At 38.0% G+C, this 18,777-nt stretch overlaps 8 protein-coding genes across 8 annotated transcripts; 3 read left to right on the top strand and 5 right to left on the bottom strand.

The window, feature by feature from the left end:
• Nucleotides 1-20: 20 nt before the first annotated feature.
• MONOS_14618 (uncharacterized protein) lies at nucleotides 21-2,225 on the bottom strand. The gene is made up of 4 exons (XM_067867432.1): nucleotides 2,080-2,225; nucleotides 1,936-2,006; nucleotides 1,375-1,868; nucleotides 21-1,146 (listed from the first exon to the last, which is right to left on the bottom strand). Exons 2-4 carry the CDS (start codon nucleotides 2,003-2,005, stop codon nucleotides 370-372), a joined length of 1,341 nt encoding a protein of 446 aa, XP_067732765.1. The 5' UTR covers nucleotide 2,006; nucleotides 2,080-2,225; the 3' UTR covers nucleotides 21-369.
• Nucleotides 2,226-2,399: 174 nt separating this feature from the next.
• MONOS_14619 (uncharacterized protein) lies at nucleotides 2,400-3,268 on the top strand (the record flags this gene model as incomplete). Its single annotated transcript, XM_067867433.1, has 3 exons — nucleotides 2,400-2,942; nucleotides 3,007-3,059; nucleotides 3,142-3,268. 3 exons carry the CDS (start codon nucleotides 2,400-2,402, stop codon nucleotides 3,266-3,268), a joined length of 723 nt encoding a protein of 240 aa, XP_067732764.1.
• Nucleotides 3,269-4,222: 954 nt separating this feature from the next.
• On the top strand, nucleotides 4,223-5,474 carry MONOS_14620 (uncharacterized protein). The gene is made up of 4 exons (XM_067867435.1): nucleotides 4,223-4,260; nucleotides 4,416-4,467; nucleotides 4,548-4,950; nucleotides 5,163-5,474. The coding sequence occupies exons 3-4, from the start codon at nucleotides 4,549-4,551 to the stop codon at nucleotides 5,265-5,267; spliced, it is 507 nt and encodes a 168-aa protein (XP_067732763.1). The 5' UTR covers nucleotides 4,223-4,260; nucleotides 4,416-4,467; nucleotide 4,548; the 3' UTR covers nucleotides 5,268-5,474.
• Nucleotides 5,475-5,534: 60 nt separating this feature from the next.
• MONOS_14621 (uncharacterized protein) lies at nucleotides 5,535-7,567 on the top strand. Its single transcript, XM_067867436.1, has 3 exons — nucleotides 5,535-5,774; nucleotides 5,835-6,344; nucleotides 6,490-7,567. The coding sequence occupies exons 1-3, from the start codon at nucleotides 5,660-5,662 to the stop codon at nucleotides 7,416-7,418; spliced, it is 1,554 nt and encodes a 517-aa protein (XP_067732762.1). The 5' UTR covers nucleotides 5,535-5,659; the 3' UTR covers nucleotides 7,419-7,567.
• On the bottom strand, nucleotides 7,559-8,348 carry MONOS_14622 (uncharacterized protein; the record flags this gene model as incomplete). Its single annotated transcript, XM_067867437.1, has 2 exons — nucleotides 7,559-8,197; nucleotides 8,306-8,348. 2 exons carry the CDS (start codon nucleotides 8,346-8,348, stop codon nucleotides 7,755-7,757), a joined length of 486 nt encoding a protein of 161 aa, XP_067732761.1. The 3' UTR covers nucleotides 7,559-7,754.
• Nucleotides 8,349-8,663: 315 nt separating this feature from the next.
• On the bottom strand, nucleotides 8,664-11,432 carry MONOS_14623 (uncharacterized protein; the record flags this gene model as incomplete). The annotated part of the gene is made up of 3 exons (XM_067867438.1): nucleotides 11,085-11,432; nucleotides 10,822-10,909; nucleotides 8,664-10,528 (listed from the first exon to the last, which is right to left on the bottom strand). Exons 1-3 carry the CDS (start codon nucleotides 11,418-11,420, stop codon nucleotides 8,664-8,666), a joined length of 2,289 nt encoding a protein of 762 aa, XP_067732760.1. The 5' UTR covers nucleotides 11,421-11,432.
• A 10-nt stretch (nucleotides 11,433-11,442) lies between these two features.
• On the bottom strand, nucleotides 11,443-12,296 carry MONOS_14624 (uncharacterized protein; the record flags this gene model as incomplete). Its single annotated transcript, XM_067867439.1, has 4 exons — nucleotides 11,443-11,844; nucleotides 11,969-11,981; nucleotides 12,090-12,173; nucleotides 12,234-12,296. 4 exons carry the CDS (start codon nucleotides 12,294-12,296, stop codon nucleotides 11,498-11,500), a joined length of 507 nt encoding a protein of 168 aa, XP_067732759.1. The 3' UTR covers nucleotides 11,443-11,497.
• Nucleotides 12,297-12,411: 115 nt separating this feature from the next.
• Nucleotides 12,412-13,629, bottom strand: MONOS_14625 (uncharacterized protein). The gene is made up of 2 exons (XM_067867440.1): nucleotides 13,519-13,629; nucleotides 12,412-13,406 (listed from the first exon to the last, which is right to left on the bottom strand). Exons 1-2 carry the CDS (start codon nucleotides 13,607-13,609, stop codon nucleotides 12,610-12,612), a joined length of 888 nt encoding a protein of 295 aa, XP_067732758.1. The 5' UTR covers nucleotides 13,610-13,629; the 3' UTR covers nucleotides 12,412-12,609.
• Nucleotides 13,630-18,777: the final 5,148 nt, after the last annotated feature.

Raw genomic sequence — 18,777 nt, 5'->3', positions numbered from 1 at the left:
CAATATGAAAGCAGAACAAGTTTGGAACTAAACGTGGATTTTTTCTTCAATGAAAAATTTTTTCACCATTTCATGAAAGTGAAGTGGAATTAGCAAATTTTATATTTTACAGATAAAAATGAAAAAAATTTGTTGAGTTGTAAAATAAAATAAAATAAAAAAATATAATTTTTGAGTAACAGAAAAAATAACACTCATTTACTCAAGCATTAACAGAATTATCTGAAATATCAAATTGCATTTTAGAATAAAATTTTTTTAGAAAAGCAAAATCAATCTTTCATGAAAATTTCGATAAATCGAAAAACTACGAAATAAATAGAAAAAAATAAAAACAAATTTTTGAGTTATAAAATTCGAAATAATACCTCAAACGATTACAAAATAATCCAAAATGCACCACGATAAATAATCACGATGTTTTTTATCGAAAAATTCAAATCTTCTATGAAAGCTTGCAATGATATCTTCGTATCCTTCTACTTCCATCTTTTCAAGCATTTTCCTTTTGGTTGCCTTTCTTTTCACTTCTTTCTCTATATTAATCTCCTTTTTTTTCAGTCTTTCTGAAATGTTCATAAAGAAAAGAAAACAAAATTTCATCACATTGTCATTTAATGTTGGCTGCTGAACCTCATCCAAAACAGCATCAATTGCCTCGCCTTTCAACAAGTCTTCAACATGCGCAATTCTTTTTGCTGCTTCCTTTAGTGGATCTCTGCATTCCCTGCTTATTTCTGCGTAATTGTCCCTTGCTGCTCGATGCACCTGAACAAGACTGCCAAAAAGCTCAGAACATTCTCCATTCCTCGATTGGCATTCGTCAAAATAAACATACAACATTTCCTGCCATCTCCTGATAATTATCATTTCTTTCGCTTCTTTCGCTTCTTTCGTTTCTTTGACTTTTTTATCACCTTTTCTCTTCCAATTCACACACTTTGATAGATCTTCGATTTCTCTTGCTGCCTCTCTAACAAAATGCAGCTCATTCTCAACAACTATTCTCAAGTTTTCGTCTTTGTAAAATTGGTCCATTAAAAACTTCCAAGCAGATTGATAGGCAAGTCGTGTCAAGTTGCGATGCTCCTGGTGATATTGGATGATTTCCTTTATTTCTTGAAAATACAGCTCTTGTTCAGCAATCTAACAAAATAAATAAAAAAAGAAAGAAAAGAAAAGAAAAAGAAAAAGAAACAGAAAAAGAAAAAGAAACAGAAAAAGAATAAGAAAAGAAAAAAAGAAAAGAAAAGAAAAAAAGAAAAGAAAAGAAAAAAAGAAAAGAAAAGAAAAAAAGAAAAGAAAAAAAGAAAAGAAAAAAAGAAAGAAGAAGGCAATTCAATGATATTAAAAATGTAATATAAACACTCAAACACGACGCACGCCCATGCTGCTCAAAGCCAGCAATGCCATTTCCACTTCTTTTTGAACTTTCTCGTTTTCCTCTTTCTTCAACGCAACTTTCAGAAGGCAAGGAACAACAATTGAAAGCAATTCAGAAGATGATCCGTTGTTAAGCAATAGATAGCATTCACAAAGATCGACCAAATTTTTTTCAGTCTTTTCTTCTTTTTTCTCATATTCGTCAAAAATCATCCTCTCAAGTTTTGCATTCAACGAAGAGAAGAAAAATGAATACCACCCAACGCATTTCATTATTTCGTAATATCCTACATGATTCGGCAACAAAATAGCAATTTCCATCGACATTTTCTTTTCTTCGATCGTTTTTTCAATTTTTTTGAATGGATCTGCTTTGAAAACAGATTCAAATTCTTCGTTGTTCATTCCATCAATTATTTCATTCATTTTCTCTATTTTCTGCTTCTGTTCATCTTCTCTGCAACCTTCCAGTCCATGAAGCAATTCTGCAAAGGGAATTCAATATATAAAGAATTTATTCAAAGTTTGTTCAATCCAAATAAAACGGCAAACTTGAAAACTGCACTGTTTTTATCATCATCTGCATTCTTTCTTTAGAATTATCTTCAATGCGCAACATCATTCTGCTAATCGTAAAAATTGTAATATTTATCGAGAAAACATTTGTATAAAATTGAACAATCGATGAACACAAACAAGTTTGACTGTCTTGCAAAATGAAAAGATAACAACACGCCACAGATCGCTTTTCTTAACAAATTCAGTGTAAAGATATAATAAATCGTAAAATAAACGATCTTGGCTGGAAAATGCCAGAAAAGCAGATTGTGTTGTTTCTGATTGATCAAACAAACAAAAAATAAAACAAAAAATCTTATGTTCAAAATTTTTTCATTTTTGTGATTTGGAGTTAATTTTTGTGAAAAGAGCAGATGCTTTTTTAATAGAAGAAAACGAAGAAAATGATTATGGTTGTATTACAGTCATGTCATTGTTTCTCTTATTTCTTTTAAAGTATGAGCGTCAATATCTCCCTTCTTGTGCTATTGGAATGGGGGCTTTGCGGGGAGATGTTTTTTGGAAAGGCGTTTGAGGATGATCCTTCAGAGGAAATTAATGAAGCCTTGGCTTTTGACTTTTCCAACTCATTTCCTTCTTTCTCTCCCACTTGCCTTCAACAAATTGGAAACATTTTTAATCCAAGTGGGTCAGGAAGCGGTAACAATCAGTTTAACATGTTTAACCCTTTTTTCACTGATAACTCAAACTCTGCTCCATCTTCTTCATTTCAGCTTCCCACTTCACAACAATCTCCAAAATCAAACAAATTTCAGTTTCCAGATTTTGCCAAAGAAATGAAAAAGAATTTTCAAAGATTTAGTCCGTTTGATTCTCTTTTTGGAAAAAAGAATTACAAAGAATTGAATCCTGCGCAATCCGAAAATTGTCAGCAAAATGCTCAAGCAAATTCGGTTACAAATGGTAATGTTGATGAGCTTCCAAACCATTCTTGTAAAAGCACACCTCAATTTGTTTCAAAGGATGATCAAGAACAAACTGTTTGATGATTGTTTTGTTTTTTCAGTTTTATTATTCAAACTGAAAATGTAATAATTCTTTAAGACCCCAGCTGGATATAGATGGAGGATGCCGAAATTTGATTACACCGGACCAAGGTTTCTTATACTTTAAATTTTTCATTAAAAATTGAGTTAATAATACGTTTACCTTTTTTGCAACATATTTTTCACTCCCAAGACCACGCACTTCAGCGACAAGAGGAGGATATAAAGATTATGAATACATGGATCCTGCAGCACAAAGGGCAGCCTTTCGAGCTCATTTAGCAGAATTGGAAAGAAAGAGATTGGAAGAAAAAGAATGAAAAAAAAATATATATATCCGTTATCAATTTTTCCAAATAAAAAGTTGAGAAACCGGATATACATGTACTACTTTTCAAATTTACTATTCAAAGATGTGAAAATGAGTTGATGTCAAAATTCCCCGAAGATATATGCATTTTATATCTTGATGCCCAGAGTTATAACAGTTTTGTGTTTAAAAGAATATTGTATTTTTTATTCTTTCTATTTTTAAAAAGAAATCAATTCTTTTGTTTATGTTGGATGCGTTAAGACATTTGAAAGTGAAAATTAAAAAGCCAAAAAATGTTTTCTTCTTTTTTGTGAATATATTTAACCCATATTAAAATATTAGACTTTGATAAAAAAGTACATTTCAAAAACATAAAGTCCCTTGAAATGCAATGTTTTGGTGAAGACAATTTTCAGTTATCCAACGAGTTTTCTCAAAAATATAAATCTGATAGTGCAAGATCCATTGAACAAGAACTTCGAACTAATGAAAAAATGATAAAGCAAAGGAAACTTGAAGCTAATGTCATCCATCAGCAAAACAAAATAAAATACGCTGCCATTCAAAAATTGTTACGTGAAAAGAAACTCGTTGAAAACGATTTGGAAGAAGAATACGAAAATGATATCCATGAAAAAAAAGAAAGTGTGAATGAATAATTTGTTCCAATTAAATTATTATTTTATGAGTTTATTTACAATTATGATAACAAAGGACGTTTGGATGAAAAGTGGATATGTTTTGATGATATTTCAAGTTGGAATCTTTTTGAACACACAATTGTGAAAAAATCTCCTTCAGAAAAAATGTTTTTTAAAATGTTGAATTGCATGACAGAAGTTTGTCAGTTATTTTTGAATGAATTATTTTAAATGTTTATTGTTTCAAGGGCATTTGGATGATGTGTGCTGTTTTTTCTTTCAATCAAGCAAATTTAAAGTCAAAATTGATTATCCTGAAGAAATATTCACATTTTGCACACCACATCAGGACATCTTGGTGAGGATTTTTTATTTTATTTTTTATTTTATTTTATTTTTATTTTTTTATTTTTTCTTTCTTTTTTTTAATTTTAATTTTTATTTTTTCCTTGAGTTTATTTCTCAAATTAATGTTTTTTGATGGTGATCTTACTGATTAACAAAAATATTTAGATATTGGAATTTGCAATGAATTTGGATCATGTATAGTTTTTGATTATGAAAGGTATTTATTATATTTTTTGTTGTTGATACTGCTATTTATTTTGATTTTTTTTTTCACTATTTATTTTCGATGTGATGCAGAATGAAATATTTTTCTGGAAATTACTTGAAAAAGGATCTAACTTACAGATTTATTTCACAAATAACTCCATCAACAGAAGCAGAAGCAGAAGCAGAAGCAGAAGCAGAAGCAGTTGAATCATCTTCAAAATCATCATTACCGTCACATTCGTATTCATCAATCCAAAATGATTTGATGGAGCAGCCACCGCTTTCATTTGCCAAAGAATCATCAGCATCATCCCCGTCCTCCTTTTCATCGAGTGAATCTCATTCGAGTGAGTCAATCAAATCAATGATTCACACTTCAGCAGAAATTTCTGTCTATCTTGATTTTGAACAACTTCCTCATCGAATGAGCGTCTTTGTTGATGGGAAATTCGTCAATGAAGTTGTGTTCAAATCGAATGAAATAAATGTCATTGTATGCTTTGCCGAAAATCATTTTTCATTGCGAGAAAATTAAAATGAAGTTATTCGGGAGAATTTTTAAATAATAATATTTGTGTTAATTTTTATGATTCATTTCCTTCTCTCTCTCTCTCTCTCTCTCTCTCTCTCTCTCTCTCTATTTCTTTCTTTCTTTCTTTCTTTCTTTCTTTCTTTCTCTCTCAATTTTATTTTCTCAATTTCAAGGGATCTCTTTCGGAAGAGGGAGATTCGTTCTATTATCATCAAGAGAAAGTTTCATCTGTCAATTATCCAGAAGAACAGCCTGAATATTCATTCATTTGGAAATGAATTTCGCAAAGCTACGCTTTACAGATGGGTTTTCTCTCTTTATGCAATGAAATTTGTTTCTCAGCTGATAATGTTATTTTTAGATTTTTCGTTTTTTAAATAAGTGGAAAATTTGTGTGGACATAATAAACTTTTTCATTTTCATCATCTAGGGTCACACCAAATGTGACATTTACCAATCAAATTTCAATATGCATTAACACATTGAATTATTATTCCGGAGAATTTTTTTAACAAATATTAATTTGATCAGATATGCCATAAGGAAATATATTTGCTTCATTTTTCTTTTTCGTTCTATTCGCTGGAAATCCCTTGTTGCAGCGAGTGTTAAGAAATTTCCTTGTAAAAGCCACATTTTGCGCAATTGCCTTTTATAAAGCTGGAGTGAAATGCAAGACGCTGAATCAGAAACATCGGAAGAAGATGTGCTTGTGACTGACTACGAAAAGACATCAGACACCGAGCTCAGTGACGCGCTGAGCCCAGACGATGATTATCTGTTATGTGTGCTTTTGCTGATTTTTTAGTGTTTCAAAGGCTTTCATTTTTGAATGATTCTGAAAGACGAGATTCGCGAAGCATCGGACAGCGTGGACCGTGACAGCTGGTGTACGCTGATAGGCCAGATGAAAAGCATATACAGGATGATAAAGGGAAGCAGATTCAAATTTTGGAGCGAAGAAAGTTCAGAAGATGTGTTTAATGAAATGCTATTTCAGCACCAACCTCTGGACAAAAAGAAGTCTGTTATGGCTGCAAAGGTGTTGGCGCTGTTTTGCTCGAGGATGGAAGAGGCAATGCACCAAGGGAAGTTTGGGCTTTATCCAGAATATAAGGAAGAATTTGCATGTCGTTTGATGAGACTGAGGACTGATAAGGAAGCGCCCAGGGAAATGAACTATTATGACTCGATGGCGTTGGCATTTGTGCGCAGAGCAGAAGAGCTAGCGGACGATGTCTTGTCGCTGATTGTGCCGGACCTGATTGCTGTTGTTGGGGTGGGGCGAGACGAGCTGATGGAGGATGCTGGGGCTCGGGCGATGCTGGGGCTGAAATGCCTGATGGAAAACGGATGTTTGCCTTTGGCTTTTGTTTGCTTTGCGTTTATTTGTGAAAGCGATGCTTTTGTCTTTTTTGCTGCTTGTGCGACTGGACTGCCCGAATGAATTGGTTGCGGTGCCGAATGGGGGAATGGTGTGATGGACTGGGATGGGAGCAGCAAATGCACAGCGAATAAAGAAATACGAGGTGGAGAAGCTTCTCCCGTCTGCGCTGCTGAGTGCAAAGGGGGCGTTTGTGGGAGCTGGGCTGGAGCTGGTGGGCGTGCTTTTGAAGAACAAAATGGTTGGGGTTGGGGAAGCGATGGGGCAGCTGGAGGAGATGTTTGAGAAAGGAGAGTTTTTTGAGAAGAAAGTTTTCAAAAGAAAGAAAAAGAAGGTGAGGCGCGTGAAGAAGTGGATGTTGGAGGAGGAGGAAGAAGAGAAGGAGGAGGAAGGGCATGCTCTCAAAAGAAGCGATGTGAGGGACCGAACTGTGGGAAAGCTAGTGGAGATGACAGAGGGCTTCTTGCACACGCAGCCGGGCAACGGTCAGGCAGACAGAGCAAGTTCCAAAGAAGATGAGCTGAGCTTCATCCGCTTTATGGAGGAAACGAAGGTGTCTGAGTATTTTGCACGCATCCTGTTTTCGAACCAGCTGAAGATGGAAACAAAATGCGATGTTGCACATTTTCTGGCGCGCTGTGTCTTGCGCTGTCCCTTGGAGCAGCTGGGTGTGACGAAAGCGATCCATGTTCGATGCGAAGGCGATGCTTCTTGTTCAATGATTCCGGCCAGTGGTGCATTGGGTTGCTTCGCTTTCTTTGAAATCTTGCTGGTGCTCCTGGCTGAACTGCTGGACCGCAATGACATTGCAGATTTTGTTGCTGCTGCACCGCTTGAATTGATTGGGAACGTTTGCTTTTTGGAGCGCATGAAGAAGCAAACAGAGAAGGAGGCAGGAAAAAAGAAGAGGCTTGCCATTGTGGATATGGTGAAAAGAGCAGAAGAGGAAGGGATGGCTGACGGAGAGCTGTCGCTGGTGCATTCGAAGTGCAGGGAAGATCGGATGAAGGCGCTGACCTTGCACAGGCTGCTGGGCTGCCTTTGACTTTTTTTGTTGTTTTGAGAAGCATTTGAGCCAATGCTGTTCTCTTGATTTGCCTTCATGTTGCACTTTTCACTTTTTATTTCTTTTATTTTCTTTTTTTTTATTTTTCCCCTTCAAACAAAAGAGAAATCTTTAGAGTCGAGCACAAATGCTGTGTTTGCTGTTGCCTTTGTGAAGAAAAAGCAATTCAAAAAAGAAAAGCTGCACATTTGGCACAAACAAACAATTCGATTTCTCAAAGTGCATTTTGACATAAAACTTGCTTTCAGCCAGGTATCGCAGCGGTGCTTGGCGAGTGCAGCGAGCAGTTGGCAGGCAAAACAATTGCACCTCCAATCAGCCCTTGCTCGGCTCCTCCTTATCCTTCGAATCATCCTCGCCTGCTCTGGCCTCAGCTGGAATCTCGTCAAGCATCTTGAAAAACGCCTCTTCTATTTCTGCAAGCTCCGACTCTTCTATTTCCCCCTCCTCGTCGTCTGTGCTTTTCTCTGCGGGGGACTCTCTGCGAAGAAGCTCGTTCTCACCGTTTGGCCGTTCTGGGCTGATTCTGCTCGAAAATAGCGGAGACGAACAATCTCCAGCTGCGCTGGCTGATGCTGATGTCTTCAAATGGGGCAAGCCTTTGCCACAAATGCCTGTGGAAGAAATGGTGGTATTGGCTGTTTTTCTGTCGCAGGCATCATTTGCATCCACAAGCGTGTAATTCTCAAACAGCTCGCTGTTCGGCCGGCTCTCAAAGAGGAGGCTCGGGCCAATAAGACATAAGTCGCATATCCGGCCTTTAGAGGTATAACAAAAAAATGTGGCACATTGTGTCCAACGCAAAAAGATAAAGAATCCAAAATAAAAAGTTAAAAGTGCTGAACGGCAGAACAAAAATCAACTACCTTTGATGCGCTCCTGCTCTGTAAGTGTAATCCATCTGTCCATTTGCGGAGGGAAGTGAAGCTAAACTAAGGAAAAAAAGAAGAAGAAAATGAAAATCGGAAGAGCAATAATTTAATAAAGGTTTCCATAGAAAACAATAAAAATGAATAATTCGCAGGACAAATAAATGCAAATGTCACGCAATGAAGCAACAAACGCATCAACACCAAAAAAGCAAAAAGAAATGAAAAATAGCAAGCTCAATCAGAATGCACAAACAGCAAAAGAATCATTTTGTCGAACAATCACTTGAGCCAAAAGCTCACCACGAAGCGCGGGAAGCGAGTCCTTCAGTGGAGACGAATTCCTGCATGTGTTTCATCTGCCTCTTCCAAGGCGTGTCTGCACGTGAAGGTCCAGGAGAGTGAGCAGCCGCCGCGCATCAGTCGCCAGAAACCCTTCTGTGCTCGAGCGCACAATCTCCACCAGCTTCTTCCTCTCCACCGCACAGCACACGCACCGCCGCGTCCGCTCTCCTCCCCGCACAAACAGCACCCCCAGCACCTTCAGCGCCAGCGACGCCACAAACGCCGATCGGTGCACCATCAGCGCAGCACACGCAACATGCACCCCGCTCTTCAGCAGATACACATGGTTCTCTGCTGCCCCACACACATAGCACAGCGCATCCAGAATCTCGCACAGCGTTGATGTTCTGCTGCCTTCTTCCTCTACGTTCTCCGATTCCTCTTCGTCTTCTGCCCCTCCTTTCCTGCCCTTCCTGTTCCCCTCCAGCTGGCTGCACAAATGCCACACGACGCATGTGCAGCTGCGCGGAAGAGGCAGCTCGTCAAACAGCAGACACACAACGCACCCAGCACACGTCTTTTCCGTCTTGTCCTCTGCTCTCTCGAAATGCTCCATGAGCACATCCACCCCGCCTGCTGCCACAACAAACGGCAGATGGCAGTGCCCCCTCCGCTGCCTCTCAGCGCGCCCTGCCCTTTTCTGTCTGCCACAGCAGTCGCGCCTTCTGGCATCGCATCCCTTGCTCAGCTCATTCTCTGCTGTTGCGCTGTGGGCAAACAGGTTTTCGCACTCGACCTCTTGTTGTGCATGAATGGCTGAAGGACACGAGGCAGCCGATAAGCTGGCACTGCTCTGAATTGTTGTTGTTCTTACGTGGTTTTCATCGGTTCCACAAACAGTGTTACTGCAAGTTGAAGCAGTTGAAAAGGCTGTCTCCTTGCTGCTTTCGCCTGTTCTCCTTTGTTTTTCTTCATCCCTTGCTTCATTTTCCTCTTCTTCTTCTTCTTCTTCTTCTTCTCCCTCTGCAACTTCCTCATCGCTCCACTCTGCAATGTCTGCTGTCGTCACAAGCTCCAGCCGTCTCTTTTGTCGGTCTGCCCAGTCGTACACCATCCGCAGCGCCAGCCAGCTCACATCCTCCTCCCGGTGCAGCACAAGCGGCAGCACAGTCTCATACAGCCCGTCCCACACAAACACAGACACCCCGCTCCACAGCCCCTGCCCCTCTGCTTGCTCCTTGTTCTCTTTCCCAACTCCAATCTTCGCACTCAATAGCGCGTCCAATGCTGTCAGCGCCTCGTACATGTTCAACGAAGACAATGATGGCTGCGAAGTTGGCTCATCTCCCTCGTCCTTTCTCTCTGCCTCTCTTCCATCTTCACTTCTGCCTTCTTCAGAGCAGCCACCTGCGTGTGTTCTGATCAGCAGAAGAAGCGAGCGCCCAAGTGTGCGGTACACAGACAGCGGCACAGGCCAATGCTCCGACAAAGCAGAATGCTGGACGTGAGTGTCAGAATAATGGCTGCTCTGCTCTTCCTTTTTGCTGGCACAACACATCTCGTCTGCAACAACAAGCACTTTTTCATCGCCTCTTTTGCTGCTGCCATCGCCTTCGTCAAAGCCCTTTTCTTCTTCTCCTTCTTCCTCCTCCTCCCCATCCTCTCCAAACACCTTCGCCACCACCCCGCAGATCAGCTCTGCCGGCTGCGCAGCTGTGCATCTCCGCAGAATCCACCCGAAATGGTGCAGAACAGACGGCACCACAACCCCCCGCGCTGCTGACGCACTCATTCCGCTGATCTGCTCTGCCAGCCGCCGCAGCATCGAAACCAGAATTTCAGCGCCTCTGCTTGTCGGCAGTCCAAAAAACACATCGAAAAATAAGAGTGGCTCAAACACGCCACTCACTGGCAGGCTCCGCGCCTCCAGCCACACTGCAATTGCAAATGCACCCAATCCGCGTCAGATTCCAAAAGCAGCGTTAAAGAATGGTAGTTGTGTTGGAAACGAAAAAAAAAAAAAAATAAAAAGATTGAGCAAACCTTCTTATTTCCAGTTGGAGTCATCAGTCGCAAAGCAAAACAGCAGCAGCAAAGCCAGCAGTCAATATCCGCCCACGAAAAAGTCGCCATCCCAAATGCGCCCCACACACGCAGCCAAATCGAACAAAACATTTACAGCAAGAGAAATTCATTCGTTGCAGAAAATGAGACAAAATGAAACGCACTTGTTCGCTTTTGCACCGCCTCTTCCACCGCCAGCTCTTCTTCCTCTTCTTCCCCACGCTTCCCGCTTGCATCCATTTGCTCGTGGGCCTGGATATTAAAAATCAATTCGCAGGCACAAGCATGCAAGCAAACGGATTGGCATTTGAATTATGAATAAAACAAAAGAAGAAGAAAAACAACATGACAAACAAAGCAGACAGTGCACCCACACACAAAATACAAAAAAGAAGAAGGATGCAAATATTTTGCTTTTGGCACACACATCAATCGCCTCCAGCACTTCTCGCGACTCTTTTTCAAATTCGGATATCTTTTCTGCCCACTCCTGCTCCAGCAATGCCTTTCTCGCCTCGTAGCGCTGCTCCAGCGCTTCCATTTCTTCCCTGTGCTGCCTCTCCAGCTGCATCCTTTGCATCTCCACCAGCCACCTCTCCACCTCCAAATACTCAAAACACATTTTTGCTTCTGCCCCGAAGCAGGCTGCCTCGGCCAATTCACCTGTCGACGTTGTACTTTTCTTTTCCTTTTTGTTGGGCCCGGACTCAGCACCCCAAATCACTTCGTCTGGCCCAGACAGCCCTTTTTCATTATTTGCCATTCGTTTTTTAATAAAGGGAAAATCACTTTCTTGTTCTTTGTTTTCTTTGGTGAATTGGGCACAAAAACACAAAACACTCACACGGCACACACCTCCACTGCCGCCGCTGTCCTGCCCCTCAGTTCTGCTTCTTTGCCTTGCTTTTCCCCTTTTTGCCTGTTTGCGCTTTTGCCTTCGGCTCCGCCTGTGGCTGCACCGACGACGCGCTTTTCGCCTTCCTGCTCCTTCCCTTCCACGGGTCCTTTCGCGGCAGCATCCGCACCAGGTTCAGCGCCGGCATCACCAGCCACGGCATGTTCAGCAGAATCACAAGTCTCAAGTTCTCCGGCCTGTGCACCCCATACACCTCCTCGCTCAGGATGCACAGCACGTTGATGATCAGCGCGCTTGACCACACGATGCTCACATCCCGGATCCACGCCCGCTTCCGCACAAACGCGTATATCGCAAAAACATAAAACGGACCGAAAAACAGCGCATCCACCCATATAGTCGTCATCCAGAACGGCGGGCGCGCAATCAGCAGAGGGTCAAAGTTCTTCCCGTACCAGTGCACAAGGTCTGCCCAGCGCCGCCCCCATCCAGTTTCCCAGCATGTGTTTTAAAAAGCCCGCAAAACATCACAATGAACTGCATAACCACCGAAAAAAACAAAGCACCCACACCTACCAAGCGCTTCGGAGGCCACCGCGGGTACTCGAAGTTCGACGGGTCTCTGATCGCAATCTGCTCGAAATCAACAATATATGTTATCTGCGCCAAACACAGGTTAAGCTCATCGGCCCGCAGGCCCAAACACACTCAAAAACATACAAAAAACAGGTTGACCCCGAAGAACAAAACGAACACGTAATCTATCAGCCGCTGCAGCTTCATTTCTGCTTCTCTGCCCCATACTTTTCTCTTTCTCTCCCAATTCCCATCAAAAAATCACACCACAAAAATGAAAAAAAAAGTCAAGAATAAAAAATAAAATAAAATAACAAAGGCATTTCTCTCACTTTCCGCTTGTTTCTCAAAACGTCATCAACACAAAAGCATGAAAACATTTTTATAAATGAAATGACAACAAACAAATCAAACATGTGACAAACACGAAAACGTGAAAAACACAAAAACGCAAAACTAGTAGTCACAAGTGCGCTACGCAAAATAATAACAATAAAACAAAGGAAATCTCTTTGAGCATTCAGGGCAGCACCAGAGGCGGCTCGTTGCTTGTTGGCTGGGCAGGCGCCTCTTTGCCCAGCTCTCCAGCTTCTGGCATTGCTGGCGGCGAATATGCAATGTTGGCCACCGGCTCAGCTGGATATGCTGCAGACACGTTCTGCACAACTGCCCCGCCAGTCGTGTACCCTGGCGCATATCCCGGTGTATATCCCTGTGCGTATCCTGGTGCATATCCTGGCGCCTGGTTCGGGAACATGGCTGAGCGGAGAGCTCTCCGCGATCCATAGTTCACCCCTCCCCTGTTCCCCCGCCGCATCAGCAGGTCCATCTGGTGGAACTGCGCCGCCACTTGCACATCCCCCGGCCGAGTGCGCGCGATAAAGTCGTTGACCGCACCGCTCAGCCTTTCCACATCGTCTGCCGAGAATGTCGACATCACAGAAACAAACACCCCGCTCTTCTTCACCACCCGCAGCCCCATCGAGCAGCACACCGGGTATGCAAACACCCCGCACATCTCCTCGAACCGCAGCTGCTGCTGCCGCGTCTTCCGCACTCCGCAGCAGCAGCAGCAGCAGCTGTGCAGACACGTCCTCCGCTGCTCAATCCTCAGCACCTGCTCCCGGAAGTCTGCCACAAGCACAGCCTGCTTGTCCTGGCACATCAGCACCAGTGCAAACACCAGCGACACAATCGCAAACGCAAGAAACACCCCCAGAAACGCAACCCCCAGCAAAACGGTTATCAGCACCGTCCCGACCGTGAACAGCACCCCCAGCAGCAGCAAGATGTACGACAGCTGCCAGCACCCGCTTCCTGCGCCAGGCCATCCGCACGCACAAAGAAGGTCGCAAGCACACCCAATTATTAATCAAACGTTAAACACATTTGCTGTGAAAAAACAACGAAAGCTCCTGGGATGGCAAACCTTTCGCAACTATTCGATCTGAAAATGCGCCTTCCCCTTGCTGCACAGCAGGCTGTGCATTAAATGCGTTCTGTGCTTGTTGATTCATCATTTAAACTCGCTTCTGCAATTGATTATGAGTTGGTCGATCACACCCAGCATTACTTGATTTTGGAGATTAAATTGACAAGAACATCAACTTCGAATGATGAATCACTCATAAAGAAAAGGAGAGGTTCATGATGTTTTATTGATACCTAAGTGTTGGAATTTCTTATATATTTTTTTTTATTAATATTAGTGCTGAAATCTCTTTTTTATTACAGATTTTTGAAAATCGAATAAATTTGCTTTTTTTTAAATTTTCGTCACAATTCTGCAATATCCTTGAAAATCAAATTGTGTTCAAATGAATGGAAATTATAGGAAATTGAAAATTTTTGTTTTTCAAAAACATTTTAATAAAGATTTCAAATCTTTTTTCAATGATGAAATCTCATAGTCATGTTGTTAGCAAGCACATTTGTATAAACCCACACACTTGGGTAAGGATGATAGTTTATACAATTTTCATTTGAAAATTGAATTTCATTCTTATTTCAAATCATTTCTTGATGAGAAAAAATCATTTTTTTATTAAAAACATTTTATGTAATGTCAGCTTTGATCTCTTTGATCAAGCTTCCCTCCTTCCACCACTCTCATTTGTTTTTATTTTGAATTTTCAAACATCTAAAATAATGAAAACAAAAAAGGCAAGAAAAATATCTTTATTTATGTTGTTCAACATGAAATATTTGTGAAATGGAAAATAGATAGATCAAAAGTCAAAAAGTGAGGATCGAGTGAAAAAGAATATCAAAATGTTGATATTATAACGTTCAGTGCATTTTTCCTCCAAAAGTCCAATGTGAAATCTGCTGAATAAAAAAGATAACTGACACTTTTATAAAAATGTTCAATTTTCAAGGAGAAGTGAATAACCATATTAATTGAAACTGATAAGAAGAAATAATGAAAAAATGCATGCAAAATGCATGTTTTAAATTGAATTTCTTCCAAATTTGAAGAACGAATTGTTTTCGTTGATGTGGAAAGTTTCAAAACGGATGATTGTTTTTATCCCATAAAATATATTTCATCTTCAGAATTGAGTCGTTATTTTTTTTTTCATATTTGAAAGGTTTTATTTGAAGCTCTTGGCAAAAAGGAACAATATGATCATGTAAGTTTTTGATATTTTTTGGAATAGATTCATTGGAAATATCAAACAAAGCATGAGGATGTTGTATGTTTTGAACCGAAACTTGTTTATGAACAAAAAAAAAACAAAAAATTATTTTTCTAAAATTTAAATAGGGACTGTGAAATTTTTGACATGAATAATAATTTTTTCAAAAATTTAATGGAAAGATAAATATATTTTTCATTATGGAGAATATTCGGAAGCACAATCTCCATCGCCAGCACCATCTGAATCATATTCTTCCATTTTTTTGTCAGTCTCATTCTCATCATAACCCAATATATCTTCAATAAAAAGCATAGCTTTAACAATTTCATCATCTTCATCTTTATCTTCTGTGTCTTTTTCTGGTTTATGTTTTGAAACATGCTGCATCAGGTATAAAAAGCTCAATTTCATTGAGAATTTCACCAAATCCATTGTGATATGATCAGAAATATCCTTTTTTCTAGTTCCAAAACGTGGAAATGATTCTCTTAAATGTGGATATTGGTCTTCAATCGTGTTTGTGAATGCATGAGTCTCTTTGTTCACATATTCTTTCTTATGACAGACGGTTTGATGTACATATCCAATCTATTCATTACATGAATACGCTCTCCATTCGTCTGAAATGATCGTTGTTTTCAGCAGAATGTGTTTTTGGATTAAAGGGATCAATGTATTTCTTTTTCTCTTCGACACAATAGTCATAAACCGAGATCCTACACCTCCGCCTTCGAGCCTTTCAACACCTCCAAAAATCCATATCTGATCCTTCTTTCTCCCTCTTCCATATTTTCTCTTTCTCCATATCACCTCATCTGTTTCTGCTATCTTTCATTCTCCACCAACAACTCTCTGTGTAGAATTCCATAATTTTGAACAGCACACACGAATGACGCTCCCCCAAAATCCCACTGTCTTTTTTTTAACTCCAAGAATAGTTGAAATCGTCGTGATCGGAATTTTCAGCCAGGAGAACTAACAAATAAAGAATGTTGTTCCCAATGGAGTCTTCATATTTTCAAAAATAGTATTGTTGTTGACTGATGTTTTTTCTGTGCATTTCGGGCCCTTCCAAAATCTGTAGTTAGATACTGTCTTACAACAATTCTTTTGGATTCGATGTTTTGGGCATATAGGGACTTTTTTTTCCAGAATATGAGTGAGAAACTAAGTCCACGTTGAATAATTATTATGGAACACATTATTTTGATCAGAAATGCTTTCTGTTCCAAAATGAATAGGAATAAGTTCCATTTTTTATTTCTATCAAACCCTTAAATATTTGAAGAAGAAAGTTTTTTCAAAAAATAATATTATTGTTACAAACAATTTCCGTTGAAAAAAAACACCACACAACAACTGTATAATTAAAGAGAATTGCCTTTATGATAAAAAAATGAAAAATCTCTTATTACCGTATTGTACGCTTTTACCAAGCTCTTCTTTCTACAATGATTTTTCGATCAAACAAATGTTTTCCACGTAATTTTTATTTTTTATATGAGTTTAATGTTTGATTGAATTTAAAAAAAAAATGATTTTCATTTGAATTTTCAGAACACAAACAGAGTATTGGGAAAAGCGAGAAGTCCAATTATCAAGAGATTGAACATGCAAATGCACAAAATTGAAAATTAAATTTGAGAATGAAGCAATATTTGTTCAGAATTGGAATAGCATTATCAGAAAAAAGAACTTGCCCAAATTAGTGGTTAGTTATTATTTGATGTTGTTATCATAAAAAAATATAAGTTGACACTCAAAAGAAAATTGAAAGTGTGATTAATGATTCATCATTTCTCAAAATTAAAACACAAAATTATTCGATTTTTTAATTCCAAATAAAGTGTTAGTTATTTAGTGAAAACTTATAAATACACTTGTGCAAAAAGTATTTGATTCAAAATCTAATTATTCTCTCATAAAAACGATAAACTTCTGTAAAATCTTCGTTGTTTGCGATCCTATTTTCTTTGATTTGGACGTGAATCGTTTGTATTCAAGAAATACTGTGTTTATTTTGTGACATTTTCATTGTTCATTTTCTTCATTTATCTGTTTCAGAGTCTCGTTATGATAATGTTGGTGAAGATAATAATATGGAAAAGCCAATGAATGATTTAAAAATTGAACAGAAACAATTCCGACGAGCCAACTCAGACAACTGAATTGATTTGCATTCACGGATTTGTCTGGAAATGAATGTTGAAAGTTTTGGAAACCTAATATCGTCATCACACTATATCTTATCATTCAATAGTTTTATAAATATATCTCACAGGGTTTCATGATATCAGGCTATTATCTGCTTGATGATCAACGAATTCAATCGTTTTGTGAATTTCTCACATCAATATCATTATTGAATTTATTTGGTTATAATTTTCTTGCATCAGATGAAAAGATTATTCTTTTGATTGCCAAAGTCAATAAACAGTTGTGCGCATTTATCTCCAAATATTTTTTTGATCATCATTTATCAATGAATAATATTTTGAACATTGTGTTTATTTCTATTTTTCTTCTTCTTTAGATAAATATCTTGGTCTTTCATTGTTTTCCTGCAAATTCTTTTTTTGATTTCATCGATAATGCTCTTTTAATACAATTTCAACTGTTTCGCTGTTTCTTTTTTTGTTTATGAATATCATTTCTTTTATCATTTCTTCCATCTGGAAAAATCAAAAAATCAAAAAATCAAAAAATCAAAAAATCAAAAAATCAAAAAAAAAAAAAAAAAAAAAAAAAAAAAAAGGAGAGAGAGAGAGAAAGATGAAAAATTGTTTTTCGTTATTAGAAGAAACAAATATAAGATGAACAATCATAACAATTCTTAATAACTCATTTATATTGATATTTCTTGTTTGAAATCAATAATTGTCAATATTTCTTTATAAAAATGATTTTAAAAAGGCGTTTCTATGAAATCAACAAAAGTGTGCGCGTTTATGCACACACCATAAAATTTCCTGAATATAAAATGAATGTCAGTTGTTTTCAGAATTTTTCCAATTTCAATGGGAAAAAAAAGTAAATTTGTGTTTTTTTATTGAAAAGTTGCAAATGTTTAGTTTTCAGGTTTATTGAAAATAGACATTTTTCATAAGTTTTGCTTTCCATTTGAAAAAAGAACCCTCAAACTCATTGTGACAATGAAAATTTTCCAATATTCAATTATCAGCTTTCTATTCAAAATTTGAAGTTCTATTTCAAGAATTCAAGGAAACATGAATAAATTCAATGAACCAAAAAATTAAACATCTGCAACTTTTCAAAAAAAATTTCAAATATGGATTATCCCTCTGTGACATAACAAGAGAAAATTGAAAAAATGACAAAATGACTGAAAAGTTTTATTTTGATTTGTTAAAAAGTGTTATTTTTAACAATTCCACGATTCTTAATTACAATAAAAAATAATTTGATAATCGAAATACAACAATTCTAATTATTAAGAAGAAATCAATTTTTTTATAAATATGATCAAGTTCCCAATATTCAATTTTTTGACACTAAATGTTAGTTGAGGAATATTTTTGTCACTATTTGTCATTGACCGTCACTGACGGTCACTGACAAAAGAGAAAAAACGACAAGATATAACAGACGCTATCAACAAATCTTTTCCAAAGTGCATTGAAAAGTCTTTAGAAGTTCTTTTGCAATCTTTTTTTTGTTTTAATTTAATTCTATTCAAATTGAATAAAATTTTATTTTTTTGATAATTTATTTTTTATTTAAAATTTTTTTAGTGATGGGCGAGTATTCAAGTTATTTGTCAGGTCACAGAGATGAAATATGGATTATTTCTTGATTTCTTCAAAATCTGATTGATTGACAGGTTTGATTTTCAAAATCAGCAATCGCTCAAAAGAAAAATAATTTCATTTGATTTCGAAATGATTTTTACACACTGAAAATTAAATGGAGATATAATTCAAGCATTATTAAAATCGAAATTACAAAATAAAAGGAATACATATTTATGCAAGAAGCACCAACATTTTCTCACTAACCATTTCAAATACGCAAACTCTCCAAACAAA

Source organism: Monocercomonoides exilis, assembly GCF_001643675.1.
Source record: "Monocercomonoides exilis strain PA203 chromosome Unknown scaffold8-1962414, whole genome shotgun sequence".
NCBI lineage: Eukaryota > Preaxostyla > Oxymonadida > Polymastigidae > Monocercomonoides > Monocercomonoides exilis.
The sequence above is the reverse complement of the archived record's forward strand: the minus strand, read 5'-3'. Positions and strand labels throughout refer to the sequence as shown.